The sequence below is a fragment of the Lagopus leucura genome, unplaced genomic scaffold (genome assembly GCF_019238085.1).
Source record: "Lagopus leucura isolate 7727_CA_CO unplaced genomic scaffold, USGS_WTPT01 Super-Scaffold_100012, whole genome shotgun sequence".
Lineage (NCBI taxonomy): Eukaryota > Metazoa > Chordata > Aves > Galliformes > Phasianidae > Lagopus > Lagopus leucura.
The window spans coordinates 89,493-103,693 of NW_024962267.1; the positions used below are offsets into that span (position 1 = coordinate 89,493).

The following is a 14,201-nucleotide window of genomic DNA, read 5'->3' on the forward strand; positions in this document are numbered from 1 at the left end:
ATGGGATCTACTCTGAATTCGCTTCAGTGAGTTCAGAAAACTGAAAGTGGAAAAAGTATTTATTTGTACGTTTATTTTTCTGGTGTTAGTTCCATAGCCTATTTCAACACATTGTCCAGCAAATGACAACAGGGAATAGGAGGGATATGGCTGCTTTGGAGCAGCTGGCTTAGACTGACTATGATATGACAGTGCAGCTTTTGTTCTCAGAAAGCTCTGTTCCTTCTGACACCTGTTATGTTGAGACGGAGGGAGGGAGAGAGAACTTTGTGAGATTGCTGCTGTACTCAGCTGAACAAACCAACCTGATTCTGGTGGACACAGAGTAATGCTGTAAGGCTGAACAAAAGATAAACTCTATCTCTAGTTAGAGCATGTCTGGAGATGGAGGCAGTCATCTCATGACGACTTGTAAATGATTTATTTCCATGGTCATGACTTGTGAGGGAACTATCTTAGACAGAAGATGTCCTGATGGTGGGAGCAAACTGTCACAGATTGCTGAGAAGAAAATACACTGGGCTGAAGGGTTCATCAGATCAATGGAAATCTATCTGTTTTTGGTTTTTTTTTAGAGTTACTGTGCAGGATGCTACTATAGCCAGTAAAGAAAGGCTGGTAGTAGGAGCTTTTTGCGGGGAGTTTGCATTCTGATTCCAGAGCAAAGAGAGCCACTAGGCAAGAGTCAGGCTTGCTGTTGGGGTGAAAAGCAACCACTGATCGATCTGTGTTCCTCTCCTAGGCTGGCTTCATAAAGAGGTTCAGAGCAGCAACAAGGTGTCCTCTCTAAAGATGAAGAAACGCTGGTTTGTGCTGACAAACACTGCCCTTGATTACTACAAGTCATCTGAACGCACAGCTGCCAAGCTTGGCACACTTGTGCTCAATAGCCTCTGCTCTGTAGTGCAGCCCGACGAGAGGGTCTTTAAAGACACAGGTAGGAAGAGGGAAGCAGTGCTCAGCAGATGTTCCAGGTCTGGAGTTGCCTGAAGAGGGGAGGATGCAAGAATGTAATGTGTGTCGTGATGAGATGCAGTCTTGAGGCTATTTGAGGCTCTGTGATTGCAGACATCATCCCACACAAACCATTGGAGACTTGCAAAGGGCCAGAGAACAGAGTGCAAGTAATGGTAATTCCCTCACACCTGATAGATATGCACAGCACAGATGTTTTATCACTAAGTAGTCTCATTATTTCTCTAATTTTTTTCTACATAGACCTTAGTTCTTAAAGCTCAAAGATAAATACCATTAACATTGTATATAACTGGGATCAATGTGATTATCTTAAATAACAGAAATGGCATACACCTGAGGTTTTTTTGCTGCATCACTCAGCTTGCTAGAAGCAAAAGATGACAAGGGTATGTCTACACTTGAGTGATGTGTGTTGACTGGTTTTGGTTTTTTGTTTTTTTTGAGTGATTTTGAGTGTAGCTGAAATCCAAACAGTGAATGTGAGCTGCCTGGTTGGTGGGGAAGTATGTATGTTACACTGTGATACTGGTATCTTGGAAAGCTTTGTTGGGCCCATCCTTCTGCTAAGCCTAATTTGGGAACTGGGAATGATATTGTCTGCCCAGTTCATTTTAACCAGGCACCATACTTCACTATCAAAGCAGCAAAGGTTTTCCTCAAACAGGTGTTCCAGACAAAAAGGGAAGATGAAATGGACACAAGCTTCAGCTTCTAGCTTCTTTGTATCTCTACAGGCTATTGGAACATCATTGTTCATGGGCGAAAGCACTCGTACAGGCTGTACACAAAGCTGCTGAATGAAGCTATGCGCTGGGCCTCTGCCATTCAGGGCGTCATTGACAGCAAAGTTCCCATTGAAACACCTACACAGCAACTCATTCGTGACATTAGGGTAGGTATCATCATGCTGATTCCTGCGTGGCTAAGAGTGGGATTGCAGTCTTAGGATAACAAAACATAAAAGAAAACAAAATGATTGTTTGCCTAAATAATCAAATCTAAGATATATATATATATATATAAACTGGCACACTATCTGTATTGTGAAACCCTAGGCTGTGTGATCCTAGGATTGAAGAAGTGGAAGTCAGCTAATATAACCAAGCTTTAAAAAAAAAGATTCAAGGGGGACCTGGGGAAATACCGAAAAGCCATACTTGGCATATCTCCTACAGGTCTTTCAAGGGATGAGCAAGCATTTGGATGGTGGTGATTCTGGTCATAAAGTTTAATTTCCAAAAGGCTTTGATAAATCTTTTTGCAAAAGCACTTGAGAAGTTAAGCTGTAATGAGACAGGTGAAAGGTCCTCTCGTGGACAATTCTGTGATTCTGTGACAAAATATTAATTAAAGGTTAAGCTGCAGAGGGTTGCATAAATAGTTGGATTTCGTGTTGGAGAGAGCATTTCCAACTGTTTGTGTGCTAGTTGCTGTGCCACTATGCATTCGTAAGTGATCTTGAGAATTGAATAGTGAGCTGATGAAGCCTCTAGCAATACTAAATTGCAGCAGTCAAAACTAAAGCTGTTTGTGAGGAGTTACTAAGTGTCTTTTGACATGTGTATGTGGGGTAAAAGAACAGTTGAATTTCAGAGCTGATAAATTCAAAGTCAGAAAAAAACATACACATTGTGATGAGCTCTAAAAAAAGATACAAATAGATGGTAAGCCATGCTGTTCATCGTGGAGAGTCTCAGCTCAGCATTAAAGGTTAAACGGAACGTTGGATAGTGTTAAGGAAATCATATAAGGCAAAATACAGAAGAGTGTCATACCAGTGTGTATGATAGTGACTGGCCTGTATTTTGAACACCATGTGTATGCTGGTATACAGACACATGTACATCACCAGACAAATTCAGGGAGGGCAGGATCATTATTAGATAGTGAACATGATGGATCTGTGGACAGAACTTCCATCAACTGCTTACTGTTGGAAAGATGTACCAGGATGGAATCTTGCAATATGTTCCATATGTGATTACAGTAGGCATGAACCACAACCTACATTTGGAGTCAAGACCCTATGCTTGCTAACTTTTGGTATGATCCAGTACGGCTATTTTTACATTTTATTTTCAGAAATAACTTACAGACTCATTTTAGATGTGTGTTATGCTTTCATCACATAGTCCCTCTGTGAAACTTCTGAAAGGTGAATAAAGGAAGTTAATTTGACCCTAAATGTAGAAAGATGTCGTGGGAACAACTACAGCTACTTGAGGACTTACTTTTTCTTCCAGGAAAACAGCACTAACCTTGAAGTAGTGGAGCAGACATACAGGAGGAACCCAATCTTGCGGTACACCCAGCACCCTTTGCACTCCCCTTTGCTCCCATTACCATATGGAGATGTTAGCGTCAACTGTGAGTATTTTAACTGTGTGACAATCTCCTCTTATTTTGAGGATCATTGAGGAGCCTGAGCACAATAAAAATGGTTTATTAGCTGCCTCCGTGCAGATGAAGTTCATTTGGAGCAATGCATCTCGCAGGGTTCAGAGGGAGGGAGTAGTGCCTTTCTCTTCCCATAATGTGTTCTGCATCTGCTGTGTTGTGACTGAGGAACAATTCTGACAGTAAATAGAGAAAGGTAGCTGATATAGATGTACAGCCTGCCTTCTTGAATTGCACATGGTTCCAGAGTAAGTCCTAGAACAGGATTACAGCATGCATCTGGCAATGGGATAGTATTTGTAGAGAAACTGATACAGACTGCAAATGAATCTTCAAATGCTTCAGGAACAGAAAATAGCTAGACTGATAGGCCTTCAGGTAGCCAAAGTGTGACAATGGCACTGAGTCATATAGCATGAGTATGATGACTTTTTGCATGTGTTTATCAGCATATAGAGGCCTTATGCGGGGGAAGAGGGTGGGAATTTTATTTTTGTTAGGAAACTCTTCCTTTGAGAGATGTGTCAAAGGATGGCAATTGAAGTGTTATTAGTAGAGGTTGTGGAGCAAATCAATAGAAAGAGTAGAACAAGCTGCTGAGACCAACTGGTCACATATGTAAGGGAACTTGGGAGGGCACTAGGTGAATTATTAATAGCAACAAGCAATATCTTAAAATTGCCCTGACACCAGAGGAATGGCATTTATCAAAGGAATGACATATAGATAATTAATGCCTCTCTTATAAAAGGTCTTCAGGAGAGATCTGGAGAATTTCAAATCAGTAAGTCTGACTTCAAGAATCAACAGAGAGTCTGTAATAAAGAGCAGCAGTAGGGAACGACGTGATAAGGGCTTTGTAGAAGCAAGTTATACCTCAAAAATGTCTGAGAGCTCTTTGAAAGAGTTGCCAAGGCTTACTGGTACAGGTTATCCTCTGTTGTGGTGTAACCTAGTGGGCAGATTCCCAGGGCATATTTCAGCAAGTCTTTTAAACAAGTGTAATTGCTTCAAGATTATAAGAAATCTTCAATCAGTTAATTCCATATTTAAATGACTAAAAAATAGGAATAAATGCAGTTCTCTAAAAGAGAGTGGTCATCAGAGGATTTCAGTGCAAGCACTGGTAGTGTTTGACATTCATAATTGAAGTAGAAAAGGGGATGAGCACTGAGATGACAATGTTTGATGATGATTTCAGTCTGGCATGCTAGAACTGAAAGTTGCTGATGTATAGGTGACATACAGAAGAATTTTTAATGCAGAATGACTGAATTTCCAGAAATTGATTTCAATCAAGGTATGTAAAGCAATGCATTTGGGGAAGAACAGTCTGACTCAAAGCAGCGTTGGGTCTGTGTGATCTTGTTCTGCTTAGGGAAACGAGCACCAATTCACATAGCTTTATGAAAATGTCAGCTCTTACGTTGAACAGGGAAACAAAACAGCTAATGCTAGGGTTTGAATGCTTAGAAAAGGAAAAAAGAAAAAAGCTTTATGATGCTATATTGATGTGTCGTGCACATGCATGTTGAATACAGAATGCATTTTGGCCTTCAGTTACAAAGATATAGAAGTAAAAAAAAAAGTTCAAAGATTATCGAAGGCACAGAAAGATTTGCTTCCAACAAAGAGATTAATGGAGAAGGACTCTTCAGCATCAGGAAAAAAAAAAAAGGCTGGAAGAATGTCATGGAGAAAGTGAAAGAGGAGAACTACTCACTGCCGTTTGGGATACAGGGATCCAATTAAATGACATATTAAAAGCACAGAAACAAAGAAAGAAGTGTAATGTCTAAGAATAGATTGGCACTTGTGATCACTTTATCACTTGTTTTGTATTAGTTTTTTTTCCTTGAAATGAGTTAGATTTCAACATTAATTTCCTTTAAAAGAATTATTCTTTTCTGTATGGGATATTCAGAAATGGATTTGCAGTTGTGACAAGTTAAATATTGGCAAATACTACGTAAAACTGCATTTGCACGCATGAAGTAGGTGCATTAATGAATTGTAAGTTCAGTAGATGAGCCAATGCTGCTCCTCAGGTTGCTCTTCCATCACAGACCATACTGTTGCTCATCCCATTCCTGTGCCAGTAGGAAGAGGTGCTCATCTCTTGCTGCCTTTGTGATTGCTCCCTAGTGCAACAAGAAAAGGGTTACAGCAGCTTACAGGATGAAGCAGTGAAGATCTTTAACTCCCTTCAGGAGATTGAGACGGTGTCTGACCCCATACCAATTATCCAAGGCATTCTTCAGACCTGCCATGATCTGAAGCCCCTTCGTGATGAAGTGTATTGTCAGCTCATCAAACAAACGAATCACATGCCGCATCCCAACAGCACTGGGAACCTGCACCATTGGCAGCTGATGGCATGTATGAGCTGCACTTTTCTGCCCAGCAGAGGGATCCTTCGCTACCTCAAGTTCCACCTGAGAAGGTGAAAGTCCTTTTCATTTGCTTTGTTCCCTTTCTCTCTACTTATCTTGCACTGTCTGCTGTAGCTATGTCTCTCACCCTCTTTCTGTGGTGAAGTGAACCTGCAGAAAGGTGAGGAACACACTCATATTCACTGAAGGAGGTATTCTGCAGTACCCACAAGCAAAATGAGCATTCTGGAGTCGCAGATACAGTAAACTGGATTTGCAGTGTTTTTCATTTTTTGCCTAACTAAGCACATCATGCTTACAATATTTACTTTTAATCTGCTTTATCCTCCAATTTTTGTGAAATAAATTGTTTACACTTCTTCCCAATTTATGTTCAGCATCCAATGCAGCTTTTCAAAGCAGTCCATACAGGGATAAATGATGAGAGAGGCCCATAAAGTCTATTTGATTCCTTCCAAGATAGGAAAGAGTGAATTGAAATTTGTGCAAATACACAAATAGTTGAACCTCTTGGATGTTCAAGGCCTTATTCTAAGAGATGCTGAGCAACACTCGATATTGCCACTGTGTGTTTTTATCACTGGATTTGCACATAATGTTATGCCTAAAAAAAGTCAAAAAACAAGTAAGTATGAAAAGAATTGTATTCCGTTCTGTATTTCTTCATTTCAGTTGTGTACATTTAGCTACTCAATTCTCCTGTCTTCAGCTAGTACTGTACACTTTGAAGTTCAATCTGCTTTTTTCGTATGCTCCTGAGAAATCCCACTGAAGTGACTGCAGTAACCAGTGGGAGCAGGTTTCATAATTCCAGGGATTAACTGGGCTCGTCTTCCTGCAGTTGTGTTAACATCAGTTAACATTGATGTCTTCACCTGCAGTAGTCCAAGTTATTTGGTAATGTTCTTGCTTTCTGTTTTGCTGTGTAATGGCTTATTTTACTTCTCTTTCCAATTAGGGTAAAAGACCTCTTTCCAGACTCGGAAATAGACAGATATGCACAATTCATCAGTGATTCCCTAAAGAGAACAAAGACAAGGGAGTTTGTGCCCTCCCAGGAGGAAATACAGGCTCTTCTCACCCGTGAAGAAATGACCACAACGGTGTACTGCCATGGTGGGGGCTCCTGTAAAATCACCATCAATTCTCATACAAGTGCTGGGGAGGTAATGCATTCGTAGCATCCACCAGATCTAAGAACTCCTCTGTGTCTAGGTACTGAGCCTGTTGATGGGACTCCTTTTCTATATCCATCTCCAGTTTCTCAGGATTTAGGAAAAGAATTTTATATTTTCTTGCCCAGGTATCTAAGTATACCGCTGTCAGAAGTGGGCTGAATAGAGCTGTGTGTATTGGTAGTTCCAATGACCCAAGTCCAGCTACACCAGCTTCCATCACCCCATCCTGCTCTCATTATTCTATCTCCATTCTGTTCATGGCTGTTTGTGGTCCGTCCATTTGCACAGTCATTATACCAGGAACACAACATATATGTCTTTTTCCCCTTGAGAAGCTCGCTTCTGAAAGTATGTGCAATCCCTACACTATAATCTGTATCTCTCTTGATTTTTTTGCAGGTGGTTGAAAAGCTGATCCGAGGTTTAGCAATGGAAGACAGTCGTAATATGTTCGCTCTCTTTGAACATAATCAGCAGGTGGACCGTGCTGTTGAGAGTCGAGTGATTGTAGCTGATATCTTGGCCAAGTTTGAGAGGTAGAAAAATGTTCTGTAGAACCTTTGCTTTACCTTCCAGTTGGTCATAATCCTGGGTTAAATGAGAGAGCAGTCAGGTAGTTTTATCCAAAGGAGGTGCAGTGTTTCAGGAATTCATTTTGGCATGAACTCCCTTTTGATAAGGTTCAAGTGCCCTTTCTCACTGTGGTAAAAACCATGTTCACATCTGTTTTGGTGATGAAAAGGCATTACTTTGGCAGGACAGAATTAGTGGTGCCTTTATCAAAGAGTAATACTTTCCTAAAAGAGCTCAGAGAAGGGCTGATTAAGTCACTGTGCTGTCTTGATCATTCCCTGTCTGTAAAAGGGGAATACTGCCTCCTGACAGTCGATTCTTACATAATGCCTATGCATTTAGAAGTATCAAGGGCTATCAGCAGTTCAAAACAGCTTATAAAATCAAGCGCCATCAAAATGAGATTTTCTTGCATAGTAACTTTTCACAGAATCACAGAATCACAGAACTGTAGGGGTTGGAAGGGACCTCCAGAGATCATCGAGTCCAACCCCCCTGCCAAAGCAGGTTCCTTTTGTGATTAATATGGGCCACACAAACAAATACATCTGTGACCTCATTGTCCAAGGAAATGATATAGCATGAAAGTGTTAAGCAGTGGAGATGGAGATACTGCTTGTCAGATGTGGGACTGTACGGTCATAGCCATCAGTGGCTGCTTTGATGCCTATGACATTTCTGAACTGCAAGGAGTAACTGTGTTTGCCCCCCTGCTTACGAATGTATGCTGTTTTTGGGGACCATCTCAACAATGTAGCTCTCAATGCCACTTCCTTTCAAGTTATTGGCTTCATCTCCTCTAGTTAGAAGACGTGAAAATTAGTCTGTTTGATTGATCTAATATGTTGGTCAAGCATATGTGAATTAAAAACTTTGGGCTCTTTTGAATCAAAATTTCATTTAACTAAGAGGAGTAAAATGGATGCCATCAGAGAAGTGTGCTGTGCTGCCCTGAGATTATCCTGGCGCATTAGGTAGTTCTGTATGCTTTCTTCAGTAATCCAAGGATACTTCTGTAGCATGAGATGCATTGCGGATGTCCTAGTACTTGGTGTTTCAAGTTATAGTTCTGTTTTTGTTTTGTTCTTTTTTTTTTTTCTTTCCTATCTTACAGACTTGCAGGCTCTGAGGAAGAAGAGGAGGAGGGGCAATGGCAGCTATATTTTAAACTGTATTGCTTCTTGGATGTAGAGAATGTTCCCAAAGACGGAGTGGAATTTGCTTTCATGTTTGAGCAGGTAAGCAAGCAGACTTGGTTTCCAAGGGTGGCAGAAGCACATTGGAGTATACAGAAAACTGGATTATTTTAGCTTTAGAAGTGGGAATGCAGATCTGAACAGAAGAATTTATTATCTCGAGTTTTTGTCTGGACTCTACCAAGCAAAGACAGAGAAGTTCTCTAGGGAATAGGAGTATTAAAAACAAGGTCTTTCCTTCTTGGGTTGGCTTTGTATCAGGGCAAATGCTACAGGAGTCTGTACATGGACCCAGCTGTGAATAATGTTCCTGCTTCCTAATGAGTCTGGGGGACTTTTTGCTTGTTTTTAGGCTCATGAAAGCCTCATAGATGGTCATTTTCCTGCACCAGAGGACACACTGCAGCGCCTGGCAGCGCTCCGGCTGCAGTACCTTCATGGAGATTATTCTAAAATAAGCTGGAGTCTGGATGGAATCTACCCAGTTAACAGACTGAAATCCAAAATACTGCACTCCACAAAGAGCAGTGGCACCAGCAGTCATACTCTGGAGAGGAGACGGACCAGCTTCCTTGAAGGGACCTTGAAACGTGGCTTCAAAACAGGCTCTGTAAAGAAGCAGAAGGTAGAAGAAGAGCAGATGATGGAGATGTGGGTGAAGGAAGAGCTGTCAGCCGCTCGTGCAAGCATAGCACAGAAATGGACCAAGCTGCAGGGACTCTCTCAGCATCAGGCCATGGTGAAATACATGTCCATTGTAAAGGAGTGGCCAGGTTATGGATCAACCCTCTTTGACGTTGAGGTGAGAGATGTATTTACTGCCAAGGAGAGGGTCGGTCTGGAGAAGGGATACAGCTCTGTGTATGATATTGATTAGCAGCAGAAGGGAACTTCAGGAAGTTGCTATTCTGTCTTAGTAAGCTGAGAGTAAGCTTGTAGTACCACATACCCAACAAGGTGTGATGCAGAGGTCAAGAAAACCAGTGCATCCTGCTTAACTGAGGGAGACAGTAAATTCCAGTTTCATTTTTGGGAATTTTTCTGGGGCTTAAGAAGGTAATAGCTAGTGGAGTGAAAGTAAAATGAAGCCACATTGTATTTGACAGCAAAAAAATGCAAGCCTCCTCTGCAGCAGTGCTTCAGAAACCTCTCAAACTAGGTCAGTTCGGCTGCTGGGATTAGCCTGCTAGAGTAGGAATCTGCAGCTCCATTTTTCTGTTGTATTTAGGTTGCCTAGAAGGATTGTGTGCCCTTACTGTTTTTGCTGTAAAATAGTATAATTATTTGTAAAATAATGGGTTTTAAATATGATGAGAAATGTTAAGTACTACAGTCATTTATTACTCTACTAGTATTTACTCACAGCCATGTCACTTCTAAATCTTTGTGGCAGGAGTATCTAGATGCTTCTTTTTGTAGGCTTTTCTTTTTCTATCGGGATGGAGAAATGAAATATCCTGCAGAGACCGGAAATAGATTCCTTGTATTAAAGGTAATTTAATCCTCCATTGTACTGATGCAAGATTCTGTTTCTGCAGTGTAAGGAGGGAGGCTTTCCAAATGATCTTTGGCTTGGAGTCAGCACAGAGAATGTGTCTGTCTACAAACGTGGAGATCCTAAACCACTGGAGACTTTCCAGTACGAGCACATTGTTTTCTTTGGAGCACCGCAGCCCAACACCTTCAAAATTACAGTGGATGAGAGAGAAATGTTCTTTGAAACATCCCAGGTATGTGAAAACATTTGTTGTGCGTGCACTTTTACTAGCACTCCAGTAGAGCCCTAATTTCTGAGGACTAGACAAGACTATATGTGAGAGCTCTTGTTGAATGGTCAGGACAGCCAAGGAAAAGGATGAAGGAAGCTTAAACCTAAAGTGTCGTAGTACCTGGTCTTGAATACAGAGATGTACAGAAAAAGGAATGATGCTGTTTAGAAAGAGAAGGAGATTGAGTGGCCTTCTAGGGCAGATGAAATTTCAAGTTTTGGGTGCTCAGTTACTTCATTCCCTTTCGTGTTTATAAGTTTGGGACTTCTCAAAATTACAAAAAAAAGATAAATGTCTGGAAGAGTTACACATGCTTTTCTTTGAGTTAAAGCTTATAGAGGTGAGTAAAACAGAGCACATACTTGTCAAGCATTAAAAGATGCTGCTGTAAGGTCACAGTTCTCTCCCAGCAGAATCACAGCTCTAACTGTCCCTATCCTTAATACATCTCAGAGGTGACATGGCTCTGTTCATTTATAGCTTGCACATTAAAAAACATGCTAGAGTAACCTAGAGAGGCTTTTCCAAATAGAAAAATCACAAAAATTTTTAACACTTATTTGTAAAGAAACAATGACATGCCTGTCATTATCTTTGCTTTCATTGTCCAGGTCTTTTTGGTATATAACTACCATGATCTCAGTAAGAACTTTCTGCAAAACACCTGATCTTATCAATGGGAATATGTCATAAATGTGCTTATCTCATTGTGTTCCTTCTCTAGGTGGGTGAGATAATAAAGATCATGAAAGCATACATCAACATGATAGTGAAGAAACGCTGCAGTGTCAAATCAGCCACCAGTGTGGACAGTCATGCCAGCGTCTGGACTAGGTGATACGAATGGACTGCCACAAAAGAGAGGCAGATGTTTGATAATTGGTATTGGCAACTTGCCAGCACAAGTGTAGCAAAGATGTTTTTAAGAACTCCACTTGAGTGACTACTGTATTTACAAACTGAAGTGGCATCTGCAGTACCTAGGATTTGCACCTCTGCCCAAAGACATTAAACAGTAACAACTTGTTAAATATTAACAGCCCAAACCTTGTTTTCCCTGGCTTGTCTGATGAACAATGTACCTTTAAAGAAGCAAAGACAGAAGCATCTTCCTTCTGCCTGTCCTCTCTGCTGCTTTCACAACTACCTGTCATGTGGGTGGAAACAAAACCACAGGAATCTGGACTACAGGAGGCAGGCTTCAGCTTCCTTAAAAATATTCAATATGCAAACATCTGGGATCAGGGGACCACAGTATGGGCTGCAAAGAGAATATTTTGTTTTTATTTATTTTGTAGGCAACTCTAAAATAAGTCAATAGGGTTTTCTCTTCAGGATATACTAATGATCTGATCTAGTTTTAAAAAAAGAAAGCCTCTTTGCAATTGAAGCCAGACTGAGGTCAAACACTATGTGAGAGACCATTAAACAAGCAACTAAAGGCACATAAGGTGAGTTGTTACCTCCCAGTGTATGGTCACAGGTACATACATGTAAAAAATGGCACTTTAAGTAAAAATTCTGAATACTCCATTGTAGAAGAAAATACTGGGGCCTAGCACTGCTTTTCAGCAGTGTTGTCAGCTGCCATTCTGGGTGCATTCCACATGGCACCTGTTGCCTAAAAATTAATGACAGCCTTTTTCCTGGTACAGCTGAGAAGGTGAGATTGATTTAATTGCATTTCCAAAAGATCTGTTCTTCACAAACTTGGGGTTTTGGATAGAAGTCAGAGATTTCAGTGCCTGCATTAAGTTGCTTATTTCTCTAGATGGGATTTTAGGCTGACTGGGATCCCAAAATTTAGTTTTAGACAAACTGTTTCCTACTGAGTGAATAGATGCCTAGATAACCTCTTATAGGCAAGGATGTAATTCCTCTGTACTAGTGTAAGCAAATGCCAACTCCTTCTTTCTCTGGACAGTTCTAATTTGAACTGCTTCCATCCCTAAATCCCCTTCCTGTCCCCTGTAGGTCCCTACTCAGCAGAAAAACTTGAAAATCATGTTGTTTTGCTGGAACAACCACTTAGAAGGTTTAATAGCTACTTGCAATTTGAAGAAGCAAAAATTTTTCCTCCTCAGTGAAAGATAAAAGCAGGAGACTGAAGACAACTGTCATTGTTTAAAATAATACTGGGAATCATTAGTTACATTGTAAATTGGCTGCATTGGCAATCAAGGAGCCTTGAGGCTAGGCAACTTATGTCTTAGACTTGGGGTCCTGGACTGTCAAGGCCCTTTCAGTTTTCTAATGGAGCTGGAAGGCAGCATGTGATGTGGGCCATAGGATCACAGAATAATTAAGGTTGCAGGTTTGTTTTGAAATCAGATGCTCCCATTTCTGGGAGGAAGAAAAAGTTAGCTGCGAAGGAGAAATTTCACAGAACAGAAAACAAGGAGTCAGCATGCACCAGGTTTAGTTCAAATTCACCTTGGGCTTTTGCCATTTCACTAAAACTCTCACAGAGTAGTGCAATTTTGAGCCCCATGCTGCACGAAGATAAACCATAGTTCATAATCTCGCTTCTCTCTCCTCCCAAGCCCACTGCAGCATGTACAAACACTCTCCACTTGCCACACAAGCCAGCCAACAAGGACAGCCACCACTGTGTATTGCACTTCCAACTGGAGTTTTGCCTTAAACAGCTTTACTGAAGGACCTTATGGACATCCCCTTTGTATCACGAGGAACAGACGGCTGGGTCACAGTGAGTGCATGGGCAGCCTGAGATGTGACGCTGTGTGGGTCTGCACGCTGACTACGTGGCTGTATCAGAACAGCCTTGGTTATCCCTGTCCTAGCTCTGCACTGTTCCTGTGTTCTGGCTTTGGGGTTGCTGCAGGCAGCTTGAACCCACTTGGGAATGTAACTCCCATTAGTATTTGTTGTAATTTTGCTCATTTCTATTACGGAATTCCTTCTGCTGTCTTTTTTTTTTTTTTTCTTTTCATTTGTAACTGGCTTTACAAGATGAAAGTTGAATAAATTATTGGATTGCACAAGCTCTATTCACTCAGGCGCTGCGTGTCCACGTTGCGGCGATTACTGAGAGATCTGAGGTTCGGAAAGCGCGAGCACAAAGCAGGAGCAGCGCCGCGACCAGACGGCACCCATGCCGCCCACACTGCGCATGCGCGGTGCCTGGCGTCTCAGCCGCAGTCAGCGCCGCCGCCATTTTCGGTGTTTCCCCCGGCTCCGCGGCTGGCAGCGTGCGCTGCATGATGCGTGGTTACAACTGGGGCTTCACCTTGTGTTCCCCCGGCCCACTGCTGCTCTAGGGAAAGTCCACTTAATAATTTGCTCAATGAGAACTTTATGTTTTCTTGATAAAAGGTCACTTCTTTACGAACACCGGCTCTACATATCCCGCTGAGTTTCGCAGTGTCATAACAGGACATCATTTAAAGCCTGACAGCAGGTGTGTAGGCACTTGTGGTTGACAGCTGTATCAATTAAGTTAATTAAGAGCCAGGTGTAACTCAACCTTTCTGCGACTAGCAGGACTGTGCAAACTGCACAAACAGCTTGGTAAAAATTAGGCATAATAAATGTTTTAAGCTGAAAATTTATGGATGTTCCTTTACATCAAAATCTTTTTCATATATTGAACTCTCCTTTTTCCTTATTGGGGCAGCATTTATCTGGTTTAATTGCGATCACAGCCCCTTTACTTTGTGCTTTTTTATCCAGTGGTTAACGAGCTGTACCTTACCT

General features: G+C 41.4%; 1 protein-coding gene across 2 annotated transcripts in view; it reads left to right on the forward strand.

Moving 5' to 3' along the window:
* The window catches only part of LOC122181993 (unconventional myosin-X-like), a 67,944-nt gene extending 54,451 nt beyond the window's left edge, over nucleotides 1-13,493 (forward strand). The window contains exons 32-42 of one of the 2 annotated variants that reach the window (XR_006179657.1): nucleotides 743-937; nucleotides 1,713-1,870; nucleotides 3,222-3,345; nucleotides 5,521-5,818; nucleotides 6,727-6,934; nucleotides 7,346-7,482; nucleotides 8,634-8,757; nucleotides 9,068-9,517; nucleotides 10,254-10,445; nucleotides 11,209-11,935; nucleotides 13,028-13,493. Coding sequence is in view for 1 of the 2 variants with exons in the window: in XM_042874953.1 (XP_042730887.1) it covers nucleotides 743-937; nucleotides 1,713-1,870; nucleotides 3,222-3,345; nucleotides 5,521-5,818; nucleotides 6,727-6,934; nucleotides 7,346-7,482; nucleotides 8,634-8,757; nucleotides 9,068-9,517; nucleotides 10,254-10,445; nucleotides 11,209-11,322 (2,000 nt within the window). In the remaining variant the exon portion in view is untranslated. Of the gene's footprint in view, nucleotides 1-742; nucleotides 938-1,712; nucleotides 1,871-3,221; nucleotides 3,346-5,520; nucleotides 5,819-6,726; nucleotides 6,935-7,345; nucleotides 7,483-8,633; nucleotides 8,758-9,067; nucleotides 9,518-10,253; nucleotides 10,446-11,208 lie in introns of both variants that reach the window. The other variant, XM_042874953.1, reaches the window with a different exon arrangement.
* The last annotated feature ends 708 nt before the right edge of the window (nucleotides 13,494-14,201 follow it).